Source organism: Tachyglossus aculeatus, chromosome 17 (assembly GCF_015852505.1).
Source record: "Tachyglossus aculeatus isolate mTacAcu1 chromosome 17, mTacAcu1.pri, whole genome shotgun sequence".
NCBI classification, from domain to species: domain Eukaryota; kingdom Metazoa; phylum Chordata; class Mammalia; order Monotremata; family Tachyglossidae; genus Tachyglossus; species Tachyglossus aculeatus.
Window position 1 is genome coordinate 45056296 of NC_052082.1, and position 26778 is coordinate 45083073.

The following is a 26778-nucleotide window of genomic DNA, read 5'->3' on the forward strand; positions in this document are numbered from 1 at the left end:
TAACTGAGGCACAGAGAAGTGGCTTGCCTAAAGTCACACAGCTGACAACTGGCGGGGCCGGGATTTGAACCCATGACCTCTGACTCTCAAGCCCGTGTTCTTTCCACTGCTTCTCTTGATTTTGTATTCATAATGTGGCCAGAACTGGGGATCCCAAAATGGCCTTATCAGCCACAAACGAACTCACTGATGAACTTCACCACAGTGATGCCTTCTAATACGAAGAATAACTATATATATAAATTTCAGTCAATCAATACATATTGAACATCTTTATCATGCAGAGCATTGTACTAAGTGTTTGGGAGAGTGCAAATGAGTTATTAGATACGCTGATTGATACCTTCCAGGGGTTTATGTTCTAGCAGGAGCGACCGACATGGAAATAACTTATGGATAGGAGTAAAGAGAAAAGGGGATATGTACATGAGGTAATACTTCGGAAGCAGGGTGTGTTCGGTAGGTTTATAAGTGCTCCAGGAGGCTCTGAGTTTACAAGTGCTGTGGTGGCAGTTGGAAAACAAAACCTGGGGAGAGCAGAAATTCATCAGAGAAGATATCCTGAAAGAGATGTGAATTTAGGGGTGTTCCAAAGATGGAGAGAGGTCTGATGTGTCCGATTTGAGGGGGGCAGGGGTGCCAGGCAAGGGAAAAGAGGTTGGTGATAGGCACAACATGAATGTCAGTACATAGGTAGGAAGGGGGTAGGTTCTCCCCCTTTTAGACTGTGAGCCCACTGTTGGGTAGGGACTGTCTCTATATGTTGCCAACTTGTACTTCCCAAGCGCTTAGTACAGTGCTCTGCACACAGTAAGCGCTCAATAAATACGATTGATTGATTGATTGATTGATTTGAGAGGAGCCAAGACTGCGAGCTCGAATGTAATGTAGTCTCTCTACACCCCAGCCCACACGTCACTCTGCTGCATGGATTATTTATCAACAAAAATGTTCAGTCCATGTCGCCCCACTTCTCAAGAACCTCCTATGGCTACCCATCCACCTCTGCATCAGACAACCCTTACCATCGGCTTTAAAACACAATCTGCTTGCCCCATCCTAGCTCATCTCACTGATCTACTACTCCAGCCCAGCCCGCATACTCCCGCTCCTCTACTGCCAGCTTACTCACTCCACTTCTTGTCTGCCTAGTGATCGTGGACAAGTCAAAGTTCAGTTCTCTATCATCAATCGTATTTATTGAGCGCTTACTATGGGCAGAGCACTGTACTAAGCGCTTGGGAAGTACAAATTGGCAACATATAGAGACAGTCTCTACCCAACAGTGGGCTCACAGTCTAGAAGGGGGAGACAGGGAACAAAACCAAACATACTAACAAAATAAAATAGAATAGATAGGTACAAGTAAAATAAATAGAGTAATAAATCTCTATGCCTGAGATCCTTCATCTAAAAAATGGGGATTCAATTCCTGGTCTACCACCTACTGAAACTGTGACCCCCATGTGGGACCGGATGATCTTTTATTCATCAGATGTTTCCTGAACACTCTTGAGAGTGGCATAGTGGATAGAGCGTGGGCCTGGGAATCTGAAGGGGTCATGGATCATGTATATATGTTTGTATGTATTTATTACTCTATTTTTTTACTTTACTTGTACATATCTATTCTATTTATTTTATTTTGTTAATATGTTTTGTTTTGTTCTCTGTCTCCCCCTTCCAGACTGTGAGCCCACTGTTGGGTAGGGACCGTCTCTATATGTTGCCAACTTGTACTTCCCAAGCGCTTAGTACAGTGCTCTGCACACAGTAAGCGCTCAATAAGTACGATTGATTGATTGATTGTGCAACCATCTTGCCTATCTCACCCCTGACCCTTCCCACATCTTCCCCCTCCACATACACCAGACCACCACATTCTCCACCTTTACTGCATTATTAAGGTTTCATCTCCTCCAAGAGGCCTTCCCAATTAAGCCCTCTTTTCCCCGGCTCGCTCTCCCTTCCGTGTCTTCTACCCAGTTGGATCTGTGGCCTTTGGACATTTGATATTCACCTCACCCCCAACCCCAAAGCCCTTATGTACATATCTTTAAATTATATATTATAAATTACGTATTTATTCCTATTAATGTCTGTCTTCCCTTCTAGACTACTCTCATCATGTGCGGGGAACGTGTTTGCTAATTCTGTTTCATTGTACTCTACCTTACGTGTAGCACAGTGCTCTGCACATAGTAAGCACTCAATAAATACCATTGATTGGTTGACTGATAGTGGGAGAAGAGAGTTGACTGAATGCCCCAAAGTCGGTGAGGCGTTTTGGCTCGATACATACAAGTATGGATAACCATTGGACGTTTTAGACGAACGAAGAGAGGGATACAGAATGATGGATACAGAATAACACAATCTAGGAGAGCAGTGTCTTGTCTTATGCTTTCTAGTCATTTATGACTAGAAAGGCAGGGCCCAGCGGGGCCTATTCTTCTCTTGACCTTTTTCAGGAGGATATTTGTGTGTTTGTTATTGCTGATTCATTATTCTTGTACTTCCCAAGCGCTTAGTACAGTGCTCTGCACACAGTAGGCGCTCAATAAATACGATTGACTGATTGATTCTGACCCATAGCGACTCCACATGAATGTATTTCTCCCAGAATATCCCACCTCCATCTGCAACTGTTCTGGTAGTGTACACGCTGAGTTTTCTTGGCAAAAATACAGAAGTGGTTTACCATTGCCTTCTTCCGCGCAGTAAACTTGAGTCTCCATCCTCGACTCTCTCCTGTGCTGCTGCCGCTGCCCAGCACAGGTGAGTTTTGACTTGTAGCTTTCCACTTGCTAGCCTCTGCTAGCTAGAATGTAATGGGTATGCCTCTGCTTGACTCTCCCTCCAGTAGCTGAGACTGGTAGAGTACTGGAAACTCTCCAGGTGCACTTCCAAGAAGGGAGAGGGTCAGTTTGGCCTAGTGGAAAGAGCCTGGAAGTCAGAAGACCTGGATTCTAATTCCGGCTCTGCCATATATCTGTTGCATGACCTTGGGTAAGTCACTTAACTTCTCTGCGCCTCAGCAATCTCATCTGCAAAATGGGGACTCAATATTTATTCTCCCTTCCCCTTAAACTGTTAGCACCATGTGGGACAAGGGACCATGTTTGACTTGATTATCTTCTATCTTCCCCAGCCCTTAAAACAGTGCTTGGCACAAAGCAGAGCTTAACAGATGCCACAATTAGTAGTAGTAGTAATGAAAATAATCCGAAGATCAGAATGAAATAGAGTCTGGGGCAAAGCAAGACAGGAGGCAGAGAGACCAGTGAGGAGGCTGATGCAGTAGTCAAGCCAGGATAGAACACAAGCCCACACCAGCTTGGTGGCCATTTGGATGGAGAAGAAAAGGCAGATCTTGGAGATACTGTGGAAGAAAAACTGACATGATTTGGTGCTAGACTGAATATGAAGGTTGAAAGAGAGGAGGAGTTAAACATAGTGCCAAGGCAACAGCTTGAAGGCAAAGAGCCTGCCGTATTCTGGATTATGACGGGACGATTAGATGAAGGAAAGGACTTGGGAGGGAAGCTGAGGAGTTCAATTTTGGACATGTTACGATTGAGGGGCTGGCAGGTCTTCCATGTACAGATGTCCTGGAGGCAGGAGACTGCAGTGAAGGGAAGACATCGGGGCTAGTGAGGTAGATTCAAGATTTATCGGCATAGAGCAGTAGTTGACGCCGTGAAAGCAGAAGTGCTCCTCAAAAGGAGTAAAGAACGAGAAGAGAAGGTCACCCATTCCCGAATCTTGATGGAGAACCACAATTAAGAGCCGGGAAGCAAAGGGTCAGTAAAAGAGACTGAGGGTCCAGAGCGGTTAGCTATTTCACCCCGACATATTGGTACTGCTTAATTTATTATATTCTCATTTTTCCCCCTTCTCACAAGCACTTAAATATCACTGACTGAGAGCTTCATAAATAATCTTAAAATAACATGACAGAGACATCCTATTTCCAAAGGATTTTCACAAAAATTGATACAATGTTTGAAAGTCCTTGACTGAAACTGATTACCCAGAATGGTAATGTGGTAAGGTGGCCTAATTAAAACCACACAAGTTACACATGGGTTTCTTTAGAAGAAATCTATATTACAAACACTTCCAATGGGAAAACATGGGAAAAAAATTTGGAAAATAATCTTCAGTACTTATCCATTAACTGATTCTGACTTCTCCAACCAAAAACATTACATAAAACATAGGGAGCTGACTGGCATTGTTTTAATAGTCCATAAACTTTTCTGCTAATAATCAGGGATCTTACCTGATTTCCTAGTCTGAGCTTAAAGGAAAATGTTTTCAGTATATTTTGTAGGCACCCAAATAGTGGTAAAACTCACTAAAGAACATTGGTCAATCTTTTCCTACAGGATCAATAAATCCTACTAATAATCTCTGAAGCGGAGCAGGTTAGGAATGCTTCAGGAAGAAGAGGAGAGGCTATTAATGCCATTCTGATATGCACGGTCAGTCTTAAAGATAAAGAACTGACAGACTGGAAGATAACCGGCGTAATTAAGGTGGATTGCCAGCCTAGTTCTAACACTAACAGACTTGAAATTTCAGACACAGAATTCACATTTATATCTAAAGAAATGAAGAGGGAGAAAAATCACCTTGTTCATAATTGCTAGGAGTTCACTAAGCACAAGACGCAATCGACGAGGTGAATCACTGTGTTCAAATTCCAATGTCAGTCCATGCTGAAGCTGTGACACCAGGATGCTCTCTCCACTGCCTCCTCCAAGTTTATGCCTGTTGGTAAATGGAAGTGGAAAAATCACGTAAAGGAGGCAGTAGAATCACGGAAACTATAGCTAGGGGAAAAACGTTAATAGTTTTGACCAGAATCAATGACGGAATTTAAGAAAAAGCTAAGTTGTCTTTGCTAATTCTGAGATTTTTTTTCCAGGCTAGAGTATTGGCTCCAAGAGCCGATAATTTTGCATCGGCAAAGTGGTGTATTTGACAAACCCTGGGTCTGGAATACATCCAATAGAAGGGAGCTAAATAAGTAATCTGGAAAATCTGGAAAATTCTGGAAAATCCCAGAGGCCTAAAAAAAATCCTTCCCATGTGAGAAGTAGCGTGGCTCAGTGGAAACAGCACGGGCTTTGGAGTCAGAGGTCATGGATTTGAATCCCGGCTCTGCCAATTGTCAGCTGTGTGACCTTGGGCAAGCCACTTAACTTCTCTGTGCCTCAGTTACCTCATCTGTAAAATGGGGATTAAGAGTGTGAGCCCCACGTGGGACACCCTGATCACCTTGTATCCCCTGGCGCTTAGAACAGTGCTTTGCGCATAGTAAGCGCTTAACAAATACCATCATTATTATTATTATTATTAATTGTCAGCTGTGTGACTTTGGGCAAGTCACTTACCTTCTCTGTGCTTCAGTTACCTCATCTGTAAAATGGGGATTAAGACTGTGAGCCCCGCGTGGGACAACCTCATCACCTTGCAGCCTCCCCGGCGCTTCGAACAGTGCTTTGCACATAGTAAGAGCTTAATAAATGCCATCACTATGGGCACATCCAGAAAAATCCCCAATTCCGAATTATCACCGTGAAAACACCTTTACCTAAGCTGTTGCTCTTTGTTAGCATCTTGCTCTAATGCATGAAAATCCACGGACAGTAATGCAACAATGGAGTTAACTGCTTCCACGCCAGAAAGGAGTCGGAGAATAAGTTTCTTATCCTGGGCCCAGCTTTGGCTCTGGTCAGCTGGGGCACAGAGGGCCATCCGCACCAAACACGGCAGCAGAAGTCTTAATTCGGGATCACTTAACGATGCCAGGCGCACAACATCCACCTTTTGCATTGCCTCGAAGGCGAAAGGACTGACAAACTGAAGGCTTGAACATTCGGTCATGATCACCATTTATCCTAATGAAAAACAAACATGAGCAAGAGCACAAGACGTTAGCCTTCCCACTTGAAAGAAGAATTCCACATCCCACTGGTCTCGGAGCTCTGAGACAACAAATTGAAACAAGAGGAGCCCAAACTGGGGCTGGTGGAGTTCAAATTTAACTCTTCCGCTGATTTGTTGAGTGGCTTTGGGCAGATCAGTTACTCTGTGCATTTCTATTCCTCCCTGAAACTGGGGATTACACATACTGGCCAAATACCCATTGTATAACCGAATGAAAATATACAGTTATGTGCTCCTAGAGTAGTGAGGTGAAAAAAGCCGGCTCATAGGGGCAGCCTGAAACAAATGAAGGGAAGCAAAATAAGTTATGGTTTTGTTGTTGCCCCAAATGGGGTGTTGGCTAAATCTACAGGGAGCTGATGTCACTCAGTATCTGGTTGTTCAAACATTAGGGAGGCTGTTCAAATATTTTAATTGTTATTATTATTAATTCATTCAATTAAATTGAGCGCTTACTGTGTGAGCGCACTGAACTAAGCGCTTGGAAAGTACAATTCGGCAACCGATAGAGACAATCCTTATTATTATTATTATTATTATTATTAATCGTATTTATTGAGTGCTTACTATGTGCATAGGACTGTACTAAGCGCTTGGGAGAGTACACTATAACATCCCATTCCCTGCCCATAAGGCGGACCAGATAGGTGGAGTCAGGTGGGAGACGGTGGTTTAGCAGAAAGAGCCCAGGCTTGGGAATCAGCAGTTGTGGGTACTAATCCCAGTTCCACCATTTATCAGCTGTGTGACTTTGGGCAAGTCACTTCACTTCTCTGAGCCTCAGTTACCTCATCTGTAAAATGGGGATTAAGACTGTGAGCCCTACGTGGGACAACTTGATCCCGTTGTATTCCCCCCCACAGCACTAAGAACAGTGTTTTGCACATAGTAAGCGCTTAACACATGCCGTCATTACTATTCAATCAATCAATCACATTTATTGAGCGCTTACTGTGTGCAGAGCACTGTACTAAGCGCTTGGGAAGTACAAGTTGGCAACATAGAGAGACAGTCCCTACCCAACAGTGGGCTCACAGTCTAAAAGGGGGAGACGGAGAACAAAACCAAACATACTAACAAAATAAAATAGAATAGATAGGTACAAGTAAAATAAATAAATAAATGAATAGAGTAATAAATATGTACAAACATATATACATATATACAGGTGCTGTGGGGAAGGGCTTAGAACAGTGCCTTGCGCGTAGTAAGCGCTGAACAAATGCCGTCGGTATTATTATTACAGTAAGCACTTAAATACCATTATTATTAGAAGGAGGAGACAGACAACATAACAAAGCATGTTGACAGGTGTCAAAAGAAGAAATAGAATTAAAGGCACTGAGGCCCGCTGCTGGCGGGACTTCTAAGCAATCAATCAATCGTATTTACTGAGCGCTTACTGTGTGCAGAGCACTGTACTAAGCAGTTGGGAAGTACAAACTGGCAACATAGAGAGACAGTCCCTACCCAGCAGTGGGCTCACAGTCTAAAAGGGGGAGACAGAGAACAAAACCAAACATACTAACAAAATAAAATAAATAGAATAGATAGGTACAAGTAAAATAAATAAATAAATAAATAGAATAATAATAATTATTATTATAGTAAGCACTTAACAAATACCATTATTATTAGAAGGAGGAGACATACACAACAAAGCATGTAGACAGGTGTCGAAAGAAGAAACAGAATTAAAGGCACTGAGGCCCGCTGCTGGCGGGACTTCTATCAATCAATCGTATTTATTGAGCGCTTACTGTGTGCAGAGCACTGTACTAAGCGCTGCGGGCGGGGGAATACAATGGGATCACACTGTCACAGTCTTAATCCCCATTTTAAAGTACAAGCTGGCAACACAGAGAGACAGTCCCTACCCAACAGTGGGCTCACAGTCTAAAAGGGGGAGACAGAGAACAAAACCAAACACACTAACAAAATAAAATAAATAGAATAGATATATACAAGTAAAATAAATAAATAAATGGAGTAATAAATATGCACAAACATATATACATATATACAGGTGCTGTGGGGAAGGGCTTACAACAGTGCTTTGCACATAGTAAGCGCTCAACAAATGCCGTCGTTATTGTTATTATTATAGTAAGCACTTAACAAATACCATTATTATTAGAAGGAGGAGACAGACAACACTACAAAGCATGTAGACAGGTGTCAAAAGAAGAAACTGAATTAAAGGCACTGAGGCCCGCTGCTGGCAGGACTTCTATCAATCAATCACTCGTATTTATTGAGCGCTTACTGTGTGCAAAGCTCTGTTCTAAGCGCTGTGGGGGGGGAATACAATGGGATCAAGTTGTCACCGTCTTAATCCCCACTTTAAAGTACAAGCTGGCAACACAGAGAGACAGTCCCTACCCAACAGCGGGCTCACAGTCTAAAAGGGGGTGATGGAGAGCAAAACCAAACATACTAACAAAATAAAATAAATAGAATAGATATACACAAGTAAAATAAATAGAGTAATAGATATGTACAAACATATATACAGGTGCTGTGGGGAAGGGCTTAGAACAGTGCTTTGCACACAGTAAGCGCTCAACAAATGCCGTCGTTATTATTATTATAGTAAGCACTTAACAAATACCATTATTATTAGAATGAAAAGACAGACAACCCTACAAAGCATGTAGACAGGTGTCAAAAAAGAAACAGAATTAAAGGCACTGAGGCCTGCTGCTGGCGGGACTTCTATCAATCAATCAATTGTATTTATTGAGCGCTTACTGTGTGCAGAGCACTGTTCTAAGTGCTGCCGGGGGGAATACAATGGGATCAAGTTGTCACAGTCTTAATCCCCATTTTAAAGGACAAGCTGGCAACACAGAGAGACAGTCCCTACCCAACAGTGGGCTCACAGTCTAAAAGGGGTAGACGGAGAACAAAACCAAATATATTAACAAAATAAAATAAATAGAATAGATAGGTACAAGTAAAATAAATAAATAAATGAATAGAGTAATGAATATGCACAAACATATATACATATATACAGGTGCTGTGAGGAAGGGCTTAGAACAGTGCTTTGCACATAGTAAGCGCTCAACAAATGCCGTCGTTATTATTATTCTAGTAAGCACTTAACAAATACCATTATTATTAGAAGGAGGAGACAGACAACACTACAAAGCATGTAGCCAGGTGTCAAAAGAAAAAACAGAATTAAAGGCACTGAGGCCCGCTGCTGGCGGGACTTCTATCAATCAATCACTCCTATTTATTGAGCGCTTACTGTGTGCAGAGCACTGTTTTAAGCGCTGCGGGGGATCAAGTTGTCACAGTCTTAATCCCCATTTTAAAGTCCAAGTTGGCAACACAGAGACAGTCTCTACCCAACAGTGGGCTCACAGTCTAAAAGGGGGAGACAAAACCAAACATACTAACAAAATAAATAGAATAGGTAGGTACAGGTAAAATAAATAAATAAATGAATAGAGTAATAAATATACACATATATACAGGTGCTGTGGGGAAGAGCTTAGAACAGTGCTTTGCACATAGTAAGTGCTCAACAAATGCCATCATTATTAGTATTATTATAGTAAGCACTTAACAAATACCATTATTATTAGAAGGAGAAGACAGACAACACTACAAAGCATGTAGACAGGTGTCGAAAGAAGAAACGGAATTAAAAGCACTGAGGCCCGCTGCTGGCGGGACTTCTATCAATCAATCACTCGTATTTATTGAGCGCTTACTGTGTGCAGAGCACTGTTCTAAGCGCTGCGGGGGGGGGGGGGGAATACAATGGGATCAAGTTGTCACAGTCTTAATCCCCATTTTAAAGTCCAAGTTGGCAACATAGAGAGACAGTCCCTACCCAACAGTGGGCTCACAGTCTAAAAGGGGGAGATGGAGAGCAAAACCAAACATACTAACAAAATAAAATAAATAGAATAGATATATACAAGTAAAATAAATAAATAATAGAGTAATAAATATGCACATATATACAGGTGCTGTGGGGAAGGGCTTAGAACAGTGCTTTGCACATAGTAAGTGCTCAACAAATGCCATTATTATTATTATTATTATTATAGTAAGCACTTAACAAATGCCATTATTATTAGAAGGAGAAAACAGACAACACTACAAAGCATGTAGACAGGTGCCAAAAGAAAAAACGGAATTAAAGGCACGGAGGCCCGCTGCTGACGGGACTTCTATCAATCACTCGTATTTACTGAGCGCTTATTGTGTGCAGAGCACTGTTCTAAGCGCTGCGGGGGGGAATACAATGGGATCAAGTTGTCACAGTCTTAATCCCCATTTTAAAGTACAAGCTGGCAACACAGAGAGACAGTCCCTACCCAACAGCGGGCTCACAGTCTAAAAGGGGGAGATGGAGAGCAAAACCAAACATACTAACAAAATAAAATAAATAGAATGGATATATACAAGTAAAATAAATAAATGAATAGAGTAATAAATATGCACATATATACAGGTGCTGTGGGGAAGGGCTTAGAACGGTGCTTTGTACATAGTAAGCGCTCAACAAATGCCATCATTATTATTATTATTATTAGAGTAAGCACTTAACAAATACCATTATTATTAGAAGGAGAAGACAGACAACACTACAAAGCATGTAGACAGGTGTCAAAAGAAGAAACAGAATTAAAGGCACTGAGGCCCGCTGTTGGTGGGACTTCTATCAGTCAATCACTCCTATTTATTGAGCGCTTACTGTGTGCAGAGCACTGTTCTAAGCGCTGCGGGGGGGGGGAATACAATAAGTTGTCACAGTCTTAATCCCCACTTTAATGTCCAAGTTGGCAACATAGAGAGACAGTCCCTACCCAACAGCGGGCTCACAGTCTAAAAGGGGGAGACAAAACCAAACATACTAACAAAATAAAATAAATAGAATAGGTAGGTACAAGTAAAATAAATAAATAAATGAATAGAGTAATAAATATACACATATATACAGGTGCTGTGGGGAAGAGCTTAGAACAGTGCTTTGCACATAGTAAGCGCTCAACAAATGCCATCATTATTATTATTATTATTATTATAGTAAGCACTTAACAAATACCATTATTATTAGGAGAAGACAGACAACACTACAAAGCATGTAGACAGGTGTCAAAAGAAAAAACAGAATTAAAGGCACTGAGGCCCGCTGCTGGCGGGACTTCTATCAATCAATCACTCCTATTTATTGAGCGCTTACTGTATGCAGAGCACTGTACTAAGCGCTTGGGAAGTACAAGCTGGCAACATATAGAGACTGTCCCTACCCAGCAGTGGGCTCACAGTCTAGAAGGGGGAGACAGAACAAAACCAAACATACTAACAAAATAAAATAAATAGAATAGGTAGGTACTAGTAAAATAAATAAATAAATGGAGTAATAAATATGTACAAACATATATACATATATACAGGTGCTGTGGGGAAGGGCTTAGAACAGTGCTTTGCACATAGTAAGCGCTCAACAAATGCCGTCGTTATTATTATTATTATAGTAAGCACTTAAATACCAAAGCACTTAACAAATACCATTATTATTAGAAGGAGGAGACAGACAACACAACAAAGCATGTAGACAGGTGTCAAAAGAAGAAACAGAATTAAAGGCACTGGAGGCCCGCTGTTGGTGGGACTTCTAGCAATCAATCACTCGTATTTATTGGGCGCTTACTGTGTGCAGAGCACTGTTCTAAGCGCTGCGGGGGGGAATACAATAAATTGTCAGTCAATCCCCATTTTAAAGTCCAAGTTGGCAACATAGAGAGACAGTCCCTACCCAACAGCGGGCTCACAGTCTAACAGGGGGAGACAAAACCAAACATACTAACAAAATAAAATAAATAGAATAGGTAGGTACAAGTAAAATAAATAAATGAATAGAGTAATAAATATACACATATATACAGGTGCTGTGGGGAAGAGCTTAGAACAGTGCTTTGCACATAGTAAGCGCTCAACAAATGCCATCATTATTATTATTATTATTATAGTAAGCACTTAACAAATACCATTATTATCAGGAGAAGACAGACAACACTACAAAGCATGTAGACAGGTGTCAAAAGAAAAAACAGAATTAAAGGCACTGGAGGCCCGCTGTTGGTGGGACTTCTAGCAATCAATCACTCGTATTTATTGGGCGCTTACTGTGTGCAGAGCACTGTTCTAAGCGCTGCGGGGGGGAATACAATAAATTGTCACAGTCTTAATCCCCATTTTAAAGTCCAAGTTGGCAACACAGAGAGACAGTCCCTACCCAACAGTGGGCTCACAGTCTAAAAGGGGGAGACAAAACCAAACATACTAACAAAATAAAATAAATAGAGTAATAATACTAGACTGGGAGCCCGCTGTTGCCAGCTTGTACTTCCCAAGCGCTTAGTACAGTGCTGGGCACCCGGTAAGCGCTCAATAAATAGGATTGAATGGATGGATGAATGAATGGAGGTCTCGGCCTCCGAGAAGGCGGCGGCGATGGGAACCGATGGGCCGCTCCCTCATCCCGCGGCCCCGGATCCCGTCCCGGACTCCGGGAGCCCCAAACCAAACGCGCCGGGAACGGGAAGGCCGGGATGGGCCGGGATAGGCCGGGATGGGCCAGGATGGGCCTGGATGGGCCAGGATGGATTGGGATGGGCCGGGATGGGTCGAGCTCCGCACCTTCATTCATCCGCGGCTACTGGCTCCGTTCGGCCACCGTACTTGTGTGTGAGGTTGGGGAGGGGAGGGGGGAGGAGCCGTGGGGCGCATGCGCGCCAGCGCTCTGTGCGCGCGCACCTCCTCCCCGAGGGGGCGGGGCTTCAGCTGAGGCCTGTCCCTCGGCTGAGGGAAGGAGGGATGGGTAATCATCATCATCATATTTATTTAAGCGCTTAGTACAGTGCCCTGCACATAGTAAGCGCTCAATAAATACGATTGATGATGATATTTATTGAGCGCTTACTGTGTGCAGAGCACTGTAATAAGCGCCTGGGAAGTCCAAGTTGGCAACCTAGAGAGACAGTGCCTACCCAACAGTGGGCTCACAGTCTAAAAATAATAATATTGCGATAATAATAATGACATTTATCATCATCATCAATCGTATTTATTGAGCTCTTACTGTGTGCAGAGCACTCTACTAAGCGCTTGGGAAGTCCAAGTTGGCAACATAGAGAGACAGTCCCTACCCAACAGTGGGCTCACAGTCTAAAAATAATAGTATTACGATAATAATAATGAGATTTATCATCATCAATCGTATTTATTGAGCGCTTACTATGTGCAGAGCACTGGACTAAGCGCTTGGGAAGTACAAGTTGGTAACATATAGAGACAGTCCCTACCCAGCAGTGGGCTCACAGTCTAAAAGGGGGAGACAGAGAACAAAACCAAACATACTAACAAAATAAAATAAATAGAATAGATATGTACAAGTAAAATAAGTAAATAGAGTAATAAATATGTACAAACATACATCCATATATACAGGTGTTGTGGGGAAGGGAAGGAGGTAAGATGGGGGGATGGAGAGGGGGACGAGGGGGAGAGGAAGGAAGGGGCTCAGTCTGGGAAGGCCTCCTGATGATCATCATCATCATCAGTCGTCTTTATTGAGCGCTTACTGTGTGCAGAGCACTCTACTAAGCGCCTGGGAAGTACAAGTTGGCAACCTGGAGAGACAGTCCCTACCCAACAGTGGGCTCACAGTCTAAAAATAATAGTATTACGATAATAATAATGACATTTATCATCATCAATCGTATTTATTGAGCGCTCACTGTGTGCAGAGCACTGTGCTAAGCGCTTGGGAAGTCCAAGTTGGCAACACAGAGAGACAGTCCCTACCCAACAGTGGGCTCACAGTCTAAAAATGATAATATTACGATAATAATGAGGACATTTATCATCACCATCATCAATCGTATTTATTGAGCGCTTACTGTGTGCAGAGCACTGTACTAAGCGCTTGGGAAGTACAAGTTAGCAACACAGAGATACAGTCCCTACCCAACAGTGGGCTCACAGTCTAAAAATAATAATATTATGATAATAATGATGACATTTATCATCATCATCATCAATCGTATTTATTGAGCACTTACTGTGTGCAGAGCACTGTACTAAGCGCTTGGGAAGTACAAGTTGGCAACACAGAGAGACAGTCCCTACCCAACAGTGGGCTCACTGTCTAAAAATAATAATATTACGATAATAATAATGACATTTATCATCAATCATATTTATTGAGCGCTTACTGTGTGCACAGCACTGTACTAAGCGCTTGGGAAGTCCAAGTTGGCAACGTAGAGAGACAGTCCCTACCCAACAGTGGGCTCACAGTCTAAAAATAATATTACGATAATAATAATGACATTTATCATCATCAATCGTATTTATTGAGCGCTTACTGTGCGCAGAGCACCATGCTAAGCGCCTGGGAAGTACAAGTTGGCAACATAGAGAGACAGTCCCTACCCAACAGTGGACTCACAGTCTAAAAATAATAATATTACTATAATAATAATGACATTCATTATAATGACGTTTATTGAGAAGCAGCGTGGCTCAGTGGAAAAGAGCGCAGGCTTTGGAGTCAGAGGTCATGGGTTCAAATCCCGGCTCCGCCAATTGTCAGCTGGGGGACTTTGGGCAAGTCACTTAACTTCTCTGGGCCTCAGTTACCTCATCTGTAAAATGGGGATGAAGACTGTGAGCCCCCTGTGGGACCACCTGATCACCTTGGAACCCCCTCAGCGCTTAGAACAGTGCTTTGCACATAGTAAGTGCTTAATAAATACCATTACTATTATTTATCATCATCATCATCAATCGTATTTATTGAGCGCTTACTGTGTGCAGAGCACTGTACTAAGCGCTTGGGAAGTACAAGTTGGCAACCTATAGAGACAGTCCCTACCCAACAGTGGGCTCAGTCTAAAAATAATAATATTACGATAATAATAATGACATTTATGAAGCGCTTACAGCGTACGAAGTGTACTAATTATTCATTCATTCGTTCAATCGTATTTATTGAGCGCTTACTGTGTGCAGAGCACTGGACTAAGCGCTTGGGAAGTCCAAGTTGGCCACATCGAGAGACGGTCCCTACCCAACAGTGGGCTCACAGTCTAAATGGGGGAGACAGAGAACAAAACCAAACATACGAACAAAACTAAACATACTAACTAAATAACTAAATAACTAAATAAACAAATAAATAAATAAGTAAATACATCATCATCATCATCAATCGTATTTATTGAGCGCTTACTATGTGCAGAGCACTGTACTAAGCGCTTGGGAAGTACAAATTGGCAACATCTAGAGACAGTCCCTACCCAACAGTGGGCTCACAGTCTAAAAGGGGGAGACAGAGAACAAAACCAAACATACTAACAAAATAAAATAAATGGAATAGGTATGTACAAGTAAAATAAGTAAATAAATAGAGTAATCATCATCATCATCAATCGTATTTATTGAGCGCTTACTATGTGCAGAGCACTGGACTAAGTGCTTGGGAAGTACAAATTGGCAACATCTAGAGACAGTCCCTACCCAACAGTGGGCTCACAGTCTAAAAGGGGGAGACAGAGGACAAAACCAAACATACTAACAAAATAAAATAAATAGAATTGGCAGAGCTGGGATTTGAACCCGTGACCTCTGACTCCAAAGCCTAGGCTCTTTCCACTGAGCCCCGCTGCTTCCCTACTACTGGCAGAGTTTTCTCATCATTTGGGGGTGGGGCATTTAATTAATAAATAATTAAATATTTTTTTTTCAGCGCTTACGATGTGCCAGATGCTATACTAAGTGCTGGGGCCTAAGAGTGGAGTCACTGGAGCCCTGAGCCTCTCATTTCGCTCCCAAGTGCTCAGTACAGTGCTCAGCACACAGGAAGCACTCAATAAATAACGATTGTATACAATCCAAAAATCTTAGTAGAGTGCTGTGCACACAGTAGGCACTCAGAAAAGACTGTAAGCTCGTTGTGGGCAGGGAACGTGCCCATTTATTGCTTAGTATAGTGCTCTGTACACTGTAAGTGCTCAATAAATGAATGAATTGAATGAATAATTGAATGAAATAATATCGATTGACAGAACTACCACAAACTGGCACAGATGTGGCCTTAAATATAATGACTGAGACAAAAATATTTAACAAGGAAGAGAGAGGCGGGTGTACCGGAGACTGGAGGTGCGGCAGAGTGAGACCACCAGGGCAAAACACAGAAAGGGAGAACAGATCATCAATCGTATTTATTGAGCGCTTACTATGTGCAGAGCACTGTACTAAGCGCTTGGGAAGTACAAATTGGCAACACATAGAGACAGTCCCTACCCAACAGTGGGCTCACAGTCTAAAAGGGGGAGACAGAGAACAAAACCAAACATACTAACAAAATAAAGTAAATAGAATAGATATGTACAAGTAAAATAAATAAATAAATAAATAGAGTAATAAATATGTACAAACATATATACATATATACAGGTGCTGTGGGGAAGGGAAGGAGGTAAGATGGGGGGATGGAGAGGGGGATGAGGGGAGAGGAAGGAAGGGGAAGAAAAGGAAAGAAAATAAGAAATGCATCCTGTATCTAACCAGTGTTGGGTAAAGGCATTACCATTTGTACAAAACATGAGAAAAAAAAGAAAGCATTAGCACCGTGCAAAATTGACAGCATTTACACTTTTGCAATGGACACAAAGTAAAGCAATTCATTGGGGTCCAATAACTGAGTCTAGAAATACCTTTCATGGGATTGATTTTACAAGAACGATATTTTTCAGGAGCATAACCTTACCACCTGTTAAGCTGATATCCCAAAATGTGTTAATAGAAACCATTTATTTTCTGACTGTTTTACAAGATAGCAACAGGTTTTTTTTCCCCCCCTCAAGGAATGGGTAATCTCAATCACAGACATTTTAACACATTTTTCCTTTGGCCGGGGCCTCGCTCTTTGAAATCCCAGTGACTATCTCTTGGGAGTGGAGGATAGTTATTTGATAAATTTGGGGCAAAAATGAAAGTATATAAATTATATAAACTTATTTAATTTGTATAATTGATCTAAGTGGAAACTTGGGGTCCAATAATTGAGTCTAGAAATACCTTTCATGGGATTGATTTTACAAGAACGATATTTTTCAGGAGCATAACCTTACCACCTGTTAAGCTGATATCCCAAAATGTGTTAATAGAAACCATTTATTTTCTGTTTTACAAGATAGCAACAGTTTTTTTTTTCCCCTCAAGGAACAGGTAATCTCAATCACAGACATTTTAACACATTTTTTCCTTTGGCCGGGGTCTCACTCTTTGAAATCCCAGTGACTATCTCTTGGGAGTGGAGGATAGTTATTTGATAAATTTGGGGCAAATATGAAAGTATATAAATTATATAAACTTATTTATGTAATTTGTATAATTGAAATATATAAATTTAGTACTTCGGGACTGAGTTTTATCTATCAACTTGCATTTCTCTACACCTCATTATTCATTTGCCAGGAATACAAATCACTGGCAGCTTATTGGAAGAGAATCCCGGGAGGTCCATGCTGCTCTTATCCTGCTGCCCGGTAAGGGTGAGGGGGGGGGGTCTGTTCTGAAGACCCCCAGGATGGCAGAATTGAGGCAGAGGACTAGGGTTTGGAAAAGTAAAAATGTTGCGAATAATAATAATAATAATAATAATAATAATAATGGCATTTATTAAGCGCTTACTATGTGCAAAGCACTGTTCTAAGCGCTGGGGTAGATACAAGGTGATCCCGTTGTCCCGCGGGGGGCTCACGGTCTTAATCCCCATTTTACAGATGAGGTAACTGAGGCCCAGAGAAGTGAAGTGACTTGCCCAAAGTCACACAGCTGACAACTGGCAGAGCCGGAATTTGAACCCGTGACCTCTGACTCCGAAGTCCCTGCTCTTACCACTGAGCCATGATCAGAGTCAGCATGCTGATGCCACGGTAGCTCGGGTTGTAGTGATGAAAGTTGGGTCTCTATGCCCGTCCACCACATTCTCCCTCTCAGTTTATCTTTTTAAAGGGGAGGCTATTTACCTTTATGGACAATGGCTATAAACCAAGCCATCATACTTAAAGTGACAGAGGCGGCAACAGTAGACATGGTGGCTACATAGAAATCCACAAATGGGTACCATATTTTTAATGGCTGCATTTGGTAATAATAGTAATAATTATGGTATTTGTGCCAGGCACTCTACTAAGTGCTAGAGTGGGTAGAAGCACATCAGTCCCTGTCCCACGTGGGGCTCAGTCTCCATCTCCATTTTACAGACGGGGTAACTGAGGCAAAGAGAAGTGACTTGCCCAAGGTGTCACAGCAGCCACGTGGCAGAACAGGACTTAGAACCCATGACCTTCTGATTCCAAGGCCCAGGCTCTACTCATTACACCATGCTGCTTCTCATTGATAAATGCCAGGGCAGACATTAGTGACATTTATATTTTAGATGTTTAGATTTACGGAGCCAATGTATAGAGCCAGAGTCTATTCAGACTGTACTCTGTGGCCCATATGACCTTTAAAAGATTCAAAGTTCAAAATTGCTTAGTCCCGCGAACTGAGATTGGGCTCTCTCTGCAAATGTTGGCTTGGCCTTGAGGGTTGTTTAATTTACTACTACAACCTCCCTCTCAAACAATCGGCCTTGGCCCCGGCAAACGGTCTGGTACCGTAACTACGCCGTGAGACGCTTGTGAAAGATCTGGGACTGCACTGATGTTACAAAAACATCATTTGATTCAGTAAAACAGTGGTATTTATTGAGGGCTTACTATGTACAGAGCACTATACCAAGTGAAGAGCTCACAAGCTACAAGGGGTGATGAATACTTAAATACAGACAGGGAAAATCTGATACGTGTGGCTAAAAATGGGATGAAGATCATGCTTGGGGCGATTCAGATCCAAGTGTCAAGGTGACATGGAAGGGTGGGCGATTGGGAGAAATGAGGATTTAGTCAGGGAAGATTTCTTGGGAGAAGGGATTTTAGTGTATTGATTCTCACTTACAAAACTTCCTGAAGTCCTTCCAATAGGCATCTTGATTAATGGTGTTTTCCACATTTCACTTAAGTAATCGAAGCAGCCTATTAGTTTAATAGGTTGGAACCTTTAAAAAGAAAACATTTGCCCATTTGGTAACCAGGAGTGGCTTAAACTGGAGGCCCCAACCTGTCAAATTATTTGTTCCACCTGAAAAAGATCCCAAACCTGAAGGAAAAAACAGTCCTAATACCTTAGTAAGAAGAATCTGTGGTCATATTATTCCTCTCTCCGACCTGAATGTTCCTAGTATAGTTTCACGACATAGGTCCATGGAGATAATAGAATATTTTATCTCTTTAACCCATGGGGTACTAAGATCAAACGATAAAAATAGGAGTGTAACAACTCTACATTGGTTACATCCTTATTGGCATGAAACTTGCCAGCCATTTTGGTCCCTTTCAAACTCACACATCAATTGGCTTCTTCAGAAGCCTGATTCAAAGAAAAGATACTTCACAAGTTGTGCAACAAGGAAAAGAAAATTTATTTAGAACTAGGAAGAGGCTAAAATCCCAGTTACCCATTTTAAACCAACAAAGCAGCCATAAGCGAATTTACTTCCCTAAATGAGACTTTTAGTCATTGTAAGTTTTGTCCACAGATCCATGAATTTTAGGTTTAGAGGTAGAAAAATAACCCAGAAGCCTGAAAATTGCTTATAAATTCACATTTCTTTCAAATGAACAAAAGGCGTACGATGTAAGGCAGGATATTTCTGACAGTTGTTGCCATATGTATGTTTTGTAAAGGGATGTCAGAGAGCAAAACATAAAATGTATTTAGGAATTTCATTCATTTAAGGTTTAATTAGCATTGACTAAATTTTATAGTGTTCTGAAGGTAAAGGAGCAAAATGTTTAATTCTTGGCTACAAAACATACCTATCCTTGATATCGTGCTAGTAGCTAACTCCGTTCCCTTTCAACCCAACACTCATTCAGGTTCCAACCTTCCTCTTCAGCCTACCACGCTGTAATCCTATGGATTTAATAACATTTCTAATGGGTAATTAAAAAACCCCAGTCAAAAATTATTCAGATAATCTGTAGCATTATAATCCATTTCGCTTGCATTTCTTGGAAGCCCGAAGCGGTCAGTGTTGTCACTTGATAAAAAAGAAAAAAAAAATTGAATCACAGATGTCAAATTATGCAGAATCAGGAAACATTAAAAGAGGAAAACATTCTAAGGGAAATGGCCACGAAGATTGGCCGCTGACCAAAGAAGCATTTTTTAAAATTTGAAAACGTAATGAGAACTGGTACAGAAAAAGAAACATTTAGGATAATTTAGTAAGTTATTTATTGTTATTTATTAATTTAACTGTGGGTATTGGGTCCTGCACCCTCCTATAACATCACGCCTACAAAGTGATAACACAGATTTGCTTTCAAAAACTCACCATCCCCACCAGTCTCACACAATAATCACTGCAAGCACATTGGCTCCAATGTCTTAGGCAGAAAATGAGTCCCACTTTCAAAGTACTTCCAGAAAAATGTCCATTTCAAATTAGATCATTACACTTTAAAGCAGTCTGCCACCTGTTAACTTTATTTTTAATCTTCAGTCTTTCACATAGAGTAAGATTTATGTGGTTTCATTTTGCAATCTCATGCAGATTTGAAAAATTGCTTTTAGTTGAAGACACAATAAACACTCACCACACTACTCCAATTATGCACAACTTTCCATAGAAGTTTAAGCAAAATAAAAGCAGTCCCTGCGGTAGTGCAACAATCAATAGTATTATACATAGCTATTAAAGCATTTACATTTGGCAACTTGGTCCGGGTTCGCATAGATTTGGTTAGCTTCCTGAAAGCAAAAATTGCAGAAAGGTTGTGTAAGCAGTGAATACAAAAAGGGGAAGCTTTATATCGTGTTCCGTCATTTTTATTTATCTGAAGATGGTACTGCGGTAGAAGTGCAGAAGTAAATCAGAAGCAGTGCAAATTGCCCATTAAAATGGTGTACGATGGAAGGAGGCATCAACGTGTATTGCATATTTTTCAAATTCAACAATACAAACCTTTTCGAGGAAGCATTAATCAAAAAAATTCATCGCAACTACCTCATTGACAGGAAAGAATTTCGGCTGTCATTTATTCATCTCAAAAAAATCTGCGGTTCAAAAAAAGATTGCTTCTGGTAAAATTGATATTTTAATCATGAAATGTAATTCAGAAACATCCCCTTTCCTCATGCCTCACCATACTGATGCAGTGGTACAAAAAAAGAATGGAAGCTTTCTGTCTTGTAAGAAAAAATTAAACGACGGGAATCACGCACTTACACAAGATGTTTGCATCTGCCTTTTTCAAACGGAGTATTTTTAGGAAAATCATCAGTCTCAAAGGATTATATTTGTGTGTATTTACATGTACACGCCCACACAGAGTGTATATATACATATGGTTTAAAATTAATATCACTCAGAGGTGAACGCTGCTTCATTAGAACTCGAATTAGGTTCTAGGATGCTTCTCATTTACACGAAGACACGTAAGGAGCACAGCTGCTTTTGAATACATTTTATGCACACACTAGAGATGGAAGTATCGTCAATAGAATGAGACACCACAATGAAGGCTTCATGAATAATTTATTCCATTTGAAGTTTTTTTTTTTTTTAAAAAGTATAAACCTTTTTTCATTTCCTCAATCACAATTTGTACAACTCAGTGTTTATGGCATTCGGCAGCAATAGTGTTTGTTCCTTATTTTCTGTTTTTTGTAATGTTAATAACAAACATTTGGACCATATTAAATATCACTGCTAAATAAGACCGTAAAGTCTCCCCTTATTAGCAGACCCAGCTATTTTGAGAGGGTCTGATGCTGACACGTCCAGTAATGATGTTACAATTTGCAATTTAAATCCAGTAATATTAAGGTCCTCAAATTCGGTTTAGTTAAAATCTAAAGCTAATTTAAAAACTCTATTTTGTGGCATGAACCTGAGGAACATTTTGGGTCCCAAATCCAATTCAGCTAAAAATGAAATTACACTCCACCCAAAGAGCAAAATACAAAATTCATATCCCCTTAATTTGATCCATAATTTTGGGCTCTTATCTTAAGTAAAACCGAAAAGCTAATTATTCACCTCATTTTTCTTGTGTTTGCCAATACAAAATATAAATCAAGAGCACTTTCATTAGAGGAAACCCAGACCAAAGCATTATCTTTTTAAAACATTAAGTGTAATAATAGATTGATATGCGATGCCATAGATGGTTGTGTAGCAAATTATATGATGCAACAGCATTTGAAACTTCCTTTTAATCTATTCAATTTGAACATTTTTAAATAATGAAACATAGTATTTTGATATTACAGTATTAACATAGTGCTTGATTAAAGATCTGCAAATCTTCGTAGTAACACATTAAGTTAAAAAATTACCTTAGAAGGTAAATATGAAGACGAAAGGAGAATATTTTAATACAGTAATCTGTGCCATACTGACAATTGAGTACGAATACAGTGGAGGATATCTGTAGTAGTAAAGAACTTAATTTTAGTGGTTTCAGAAAAGTTTAGAAAGATTTAAAAATTACAGCTACTTTAAAATTTAAGGATTACATATAAGTACACTTGGTGGCCTTCTGGCCAAACAATAAGGTGTACAGGGATTTATTCATACAGTGTTAATTCACAGTCCTGAAAACTGAATGGCTTGCATAAGAAAAGTATGGCTAGATGCTTTTGAATGGCTGGAAGCAGATCTTTCGAAACTACCACTTCAAATGCCAAAATACTAAACTTCCAACCCCGTTTCCCAAATGAATAACTGCACAGAGAACAGGTAAGAGCGTGGAAATGGCTGCCAATTCAAGCTGTCAAAAAATCTACCGGTACAAACTATAATATTTAACTTGCACAATGTAAAAACTGCCCTTACTTGCCTCTGAGGGTTGTTGGTAAAACAGTTCAATAAATTAGTCAATTCCACCCTAAGAGTGGACTGTTAATCGCTATCCAGAAAACAGATTCAACAGGTAGGAAATGTTTGATTTAAAAGTAATCCAAATAGGGTAGCTTGCTTCTTCGATGCTGGTGATTTTAATGTGTCCATTGCCTGCAATGGATATTAATTATGCCAGGCATCAGTAAGTACAAAAGGCTTAATTAATTAATATTTTTTTTTTCTGAAATGGGTCTCCTGACCTTTCCTAGTGGCTATTAAATTATATTTAGATTGAGTTTCTCTTGACACGTGGGAAAAATCAATACTAACCAGCACGTTTTACACATATGGAGAATAAAGCCACATAAATGGAGGTGTACACTATGTTTCTGAATCTCCACATTAAAGAAGCTGGCTCCCTTATGGCTACAAGTAGAAAAATCACTGTCAGAGTTTAAAGCTTTATTATATCCTTTTTCCAAGTTCGAGGTGTGTTTATCTTGGGTTAGTAATTTCAACAGTGGAAATTAAAATTGCCTTGTTAAAAAAAAGTGTCTGCTGAATTTAAAATAAAACGGTACTCTGAAACTTCCAGATTCACGTCTTTTCTCTCAAATCTCAGCCAAATTTTTAAAAAAGCTATAGAAAACAGCATGCCAACTGAATCTGCAATGAGCTAGCATAATTTAAAAATTAATGCAGGGATCTGATCTCTTAGCTTTAGTATCAAAGAATGCTGACCGCCTGATTGCACTATTATTCTGAAGAAATGACTGAAAACCTTTGTCACCAATTGTACATTTTCTTTATACAAAAAACAAGAATTGCTAATATTTTTATATACACAATTCAAAGAAGTTATATTGTTCATAAGAAAGTGATATTTCAGGTAAATATTTTGTATATACAAAACATGAGTTTCAGCCAAAACAAAAACAAAAACAAAAACTGAATTAAGAGTTTTGTAAGTACAAGTGATTTTGTCCTTGTAGAGGATTAACAGTGAGTGCACATACAGGAATTTTTCCAGATTGTTTTTGAGAAACAATAGGTAAGCTAGGTGGCTTCTTGTGTAATCGAGTGACCCTGGTGGGAGGCTAATTTGAACTCTCATGTGAACACCACTGAAGAAGAGATTTTTAATTTAGGAGTGAAGACTTCTTGAGGGCAACAACAAGGTTTCAACGTATGACTGGAAAGGGTGGGGGGAGGCAAGTAATGTTGAGTTAAGGAAGGGGTGGAAACCCCTCAAATATAAAATCCCTTCTTTAGGGAGGTGAGAACCTCCTTGCCATATGAATTAACTTAATTTGAACTGTGTGGTGGAAAACGGTTTTGCGGTGGCTGGGACTGCCACCTCCAAAACCAAGAAAATTAAATAAATTAAAGTAGGCAAAAGGAATCAAGTTCAAGGAGTTTGGGGAAATGTTTCTCTCTAAAGGAATAGAGTATGAATACCAGAATTCACTGAGAATCTATTTACACCACAGTTTGATTGCACATACACACACACACACACGCGCTTTCACCCATACACACGTATGCACTTTCTCTTTCTCTCTCTCTGACAACCCCCCCAAGCCCCCACACACACCCCCACACACACACCCCTCTTATTCCAAGATTGACTTTCTTAAAAACTATTTGTAAAATGGCTGAAGCTGGGCTAAAATCTCACCTTTTCAAGAGACCCTGGATACAACTTCCTAATCTTTCACTCTTGGTGGTTAAAAGCCAGTGATGTCAAACATCGACTGTGTAACAACTTTGGGGCAAACCTTTCTTGCCAAACTTTCTTTGCACAGGAAAAGACCTGAAAAATTAGTCACAGCCCTAAACCATAGTACAAAATGTAAGAGTTTTTTTCATTTTATTCTCACTACAAGTTAAACCACCTAACAATATCACTTATATATTGCCATCATGTTACTCTGTAAAGGTGTGATATAAAATGCTGTAAGACCTGGTACCTTTTCAATTTATAAACACAGTGAACTTCATTACTGTACATGTACTCTGCAACTACAGCTTAGCTGTAAATCCTCCACACACAATGGTATGGACATTAACTCCCACCCTGCATCCCTCCCCTGCCCCCCCCAAAATCTATCCCCATTAAACTGTACATCAAGACGATACAAATTTACTGTCCCACCCACCCCCTTACAAAAAAATAATACTCTAAAAGCAACCCTACTGCAACTTTTAATTAAGACGATTACATATATTTTAGACCAATTGCTTTAAAGCAAGAAGGCAGTATAAACCTTCTAGGAAAATTTTTATAAAAGAGGTTAAGAAATATAAGACAATTTATACATTTAAAAACTTACAATAAATAAGAGATGCAGGCATTTTTGAATACTAGGTACTATAATCCAATACAAGAACATCTTGATGTTCTGAAGCCATAAGTTGAACTCACTGTTCCTCATGTTTCTTCTCCATGCTTCGAATATTCATTTAACATGACTGGGTACTATGGCTCATTACTTTTCACAAATACTGTGACTGGAAAAAAAAAGGTTAATTTCTCTACTAAAATGTTATAATACATTTTGTATTATCAATCTTCATTATCCTAAAGAGTTCTTTAGAGTCAATGAAAAGAGAGCAGGGTTACATCCTCTTCCCCCCGGGTCAAGCAATATTTGTTAAAGTAACAAGAATTATACCCCATCACAAACTGACTAGCACTGAGAAGATTATCATGTAGTCCTGCAGTGAAATTAATATCCCTTTTCCTTTTTTTTTTTTTGTTTGTTTCTTGCACAGTTCAGTCAGATGAAGATCACAGCATATTCATGATAAAGTTATACAACTGATTCAGCACCACAAAATGAATCGGGAGACACGACCGTCTGTCCTGGGTTGCTGGGTCACAGGTTAGCCAGGAGAGTGCATTGTACTGTTCCAAAACAAACCTGGAAAGCAAGAAAAAGCAACTTTTTAGGAATGGATGGTTGTTAGACACAAACCTTGCAGGCTTTTCCAAATTTATCTAAGAGTTGACGTTATTTTTTATTTTAAAAAAAACCGGCAAGATCACCTTCGGCTATCCTAAAGCAAAGCAAGAAAGACTGTGCTTTATCTGGCTAATAAAACTACAACTATGTCCCGAAGCAACCTCCAGTTGGGCTAAAACTCTATTCTCCTAAACCAGAAACTGGAGGGAAGTAAAGGCCGGGTTACAAGAACACCCTTCCAACTTCTAACGGAAAACTGTACTCTCCCAAGTGCTTAGAACAGTGCTCTGCACACGGTGAGCGTTCAATAAATACCGCTGATTAAGAAGGCCTGTACCTGAGGACATCTGAAGTCTGATTTGAGTCAAGTGGGTGGGAGTGTTTACTGTGAAGCAGCTCGTCTGATTGCACTGAAGGCACATGGAGGTGCAAAGAGGCCTAGAAGATAAAAGGAAATTAAGAAATTCAATTAAAAGGATAAAAATAATAGTATCCCCTTGCTTATATGAACCACTAGGAAAAGTCAGTCTGTTTTAATATCATACTATAAATATGATATTAATGTTAATAATTAATATTATATGATATCCCCTTGTGGGCAGGCTGGTCACAGAAAATTTAAGATGCCCATCTGCGGATGGGCAGAGGGAGGGAATTCCATGCCAGGGGAAGGATGGCGGGACAGGTGAGAACGAGGCACCGTGAGGAGATTAGCGGCAGAGGAGCGGAGGGTGCGGGCTGGGCTGGAGAAGGAGAGAAGGGAGGTGAGGTAGGAGGGGGCGAGGGGATGGACAGCCTTGAAGCCGAGGGTGAGGAGTTTCTGTCTGATGCGTAGGTTGATTGGTAGCCACTGGAGAT

The 26778-nt window shown here is 40.4% G+C and overlaps 2 protein-coding genes across 2 annotated transcripts in view; both read right to left on the minus strand.

Annotated features, from left to right (window-relative positions):
• INTS2 (integrator complex subunit 2) overlaps positions 1 to 5904 on the minus strand; it is a 43594-nt gene extending 37690 nt beyond the window's left edge. Inside the window, exons 1-2 of the mRNA XM_038759146.1 lie at positions 5603 to 5904; positions 4638 to 4776 (exon numbers count right to left, since the gene is read on the minus strand). Of these exons, the coding sequence (XP_038615074.1) occupies positions 4638 to 4776; positions 5603 to 5904 (441 nt within the window). The remainder of the gene's footprint in view (positions 1 to 4637; positions 4777 to 5602) is intronic.
• Positions 5905 to 25070: 19166 nt separating this feature from the next.
• The window catches only part of MED13 (mediator complex subunit 13), a 100040-nt gene continuing 98332 nt past the window's right edge, over positions 25071 to 26778 (minus strand). Inside the window, exons 29-30 of the mRNA XM_038759301.1 lie at positions 26258 to 26358; positions 25071 to 25878 (exon numbers count right to left, since the gene is read on the minus strand). Coding sequence (XP_038615229.1) covers positions 25746 to 25878; positions 26258 to 26358 — 234 coding nt within the window. The 3' untranslated portion in view covers positions 25071 to 25745. The remainder of the gene's footprint in view (positions 25879 to 26257; positions 26359 to 26778) is intronic.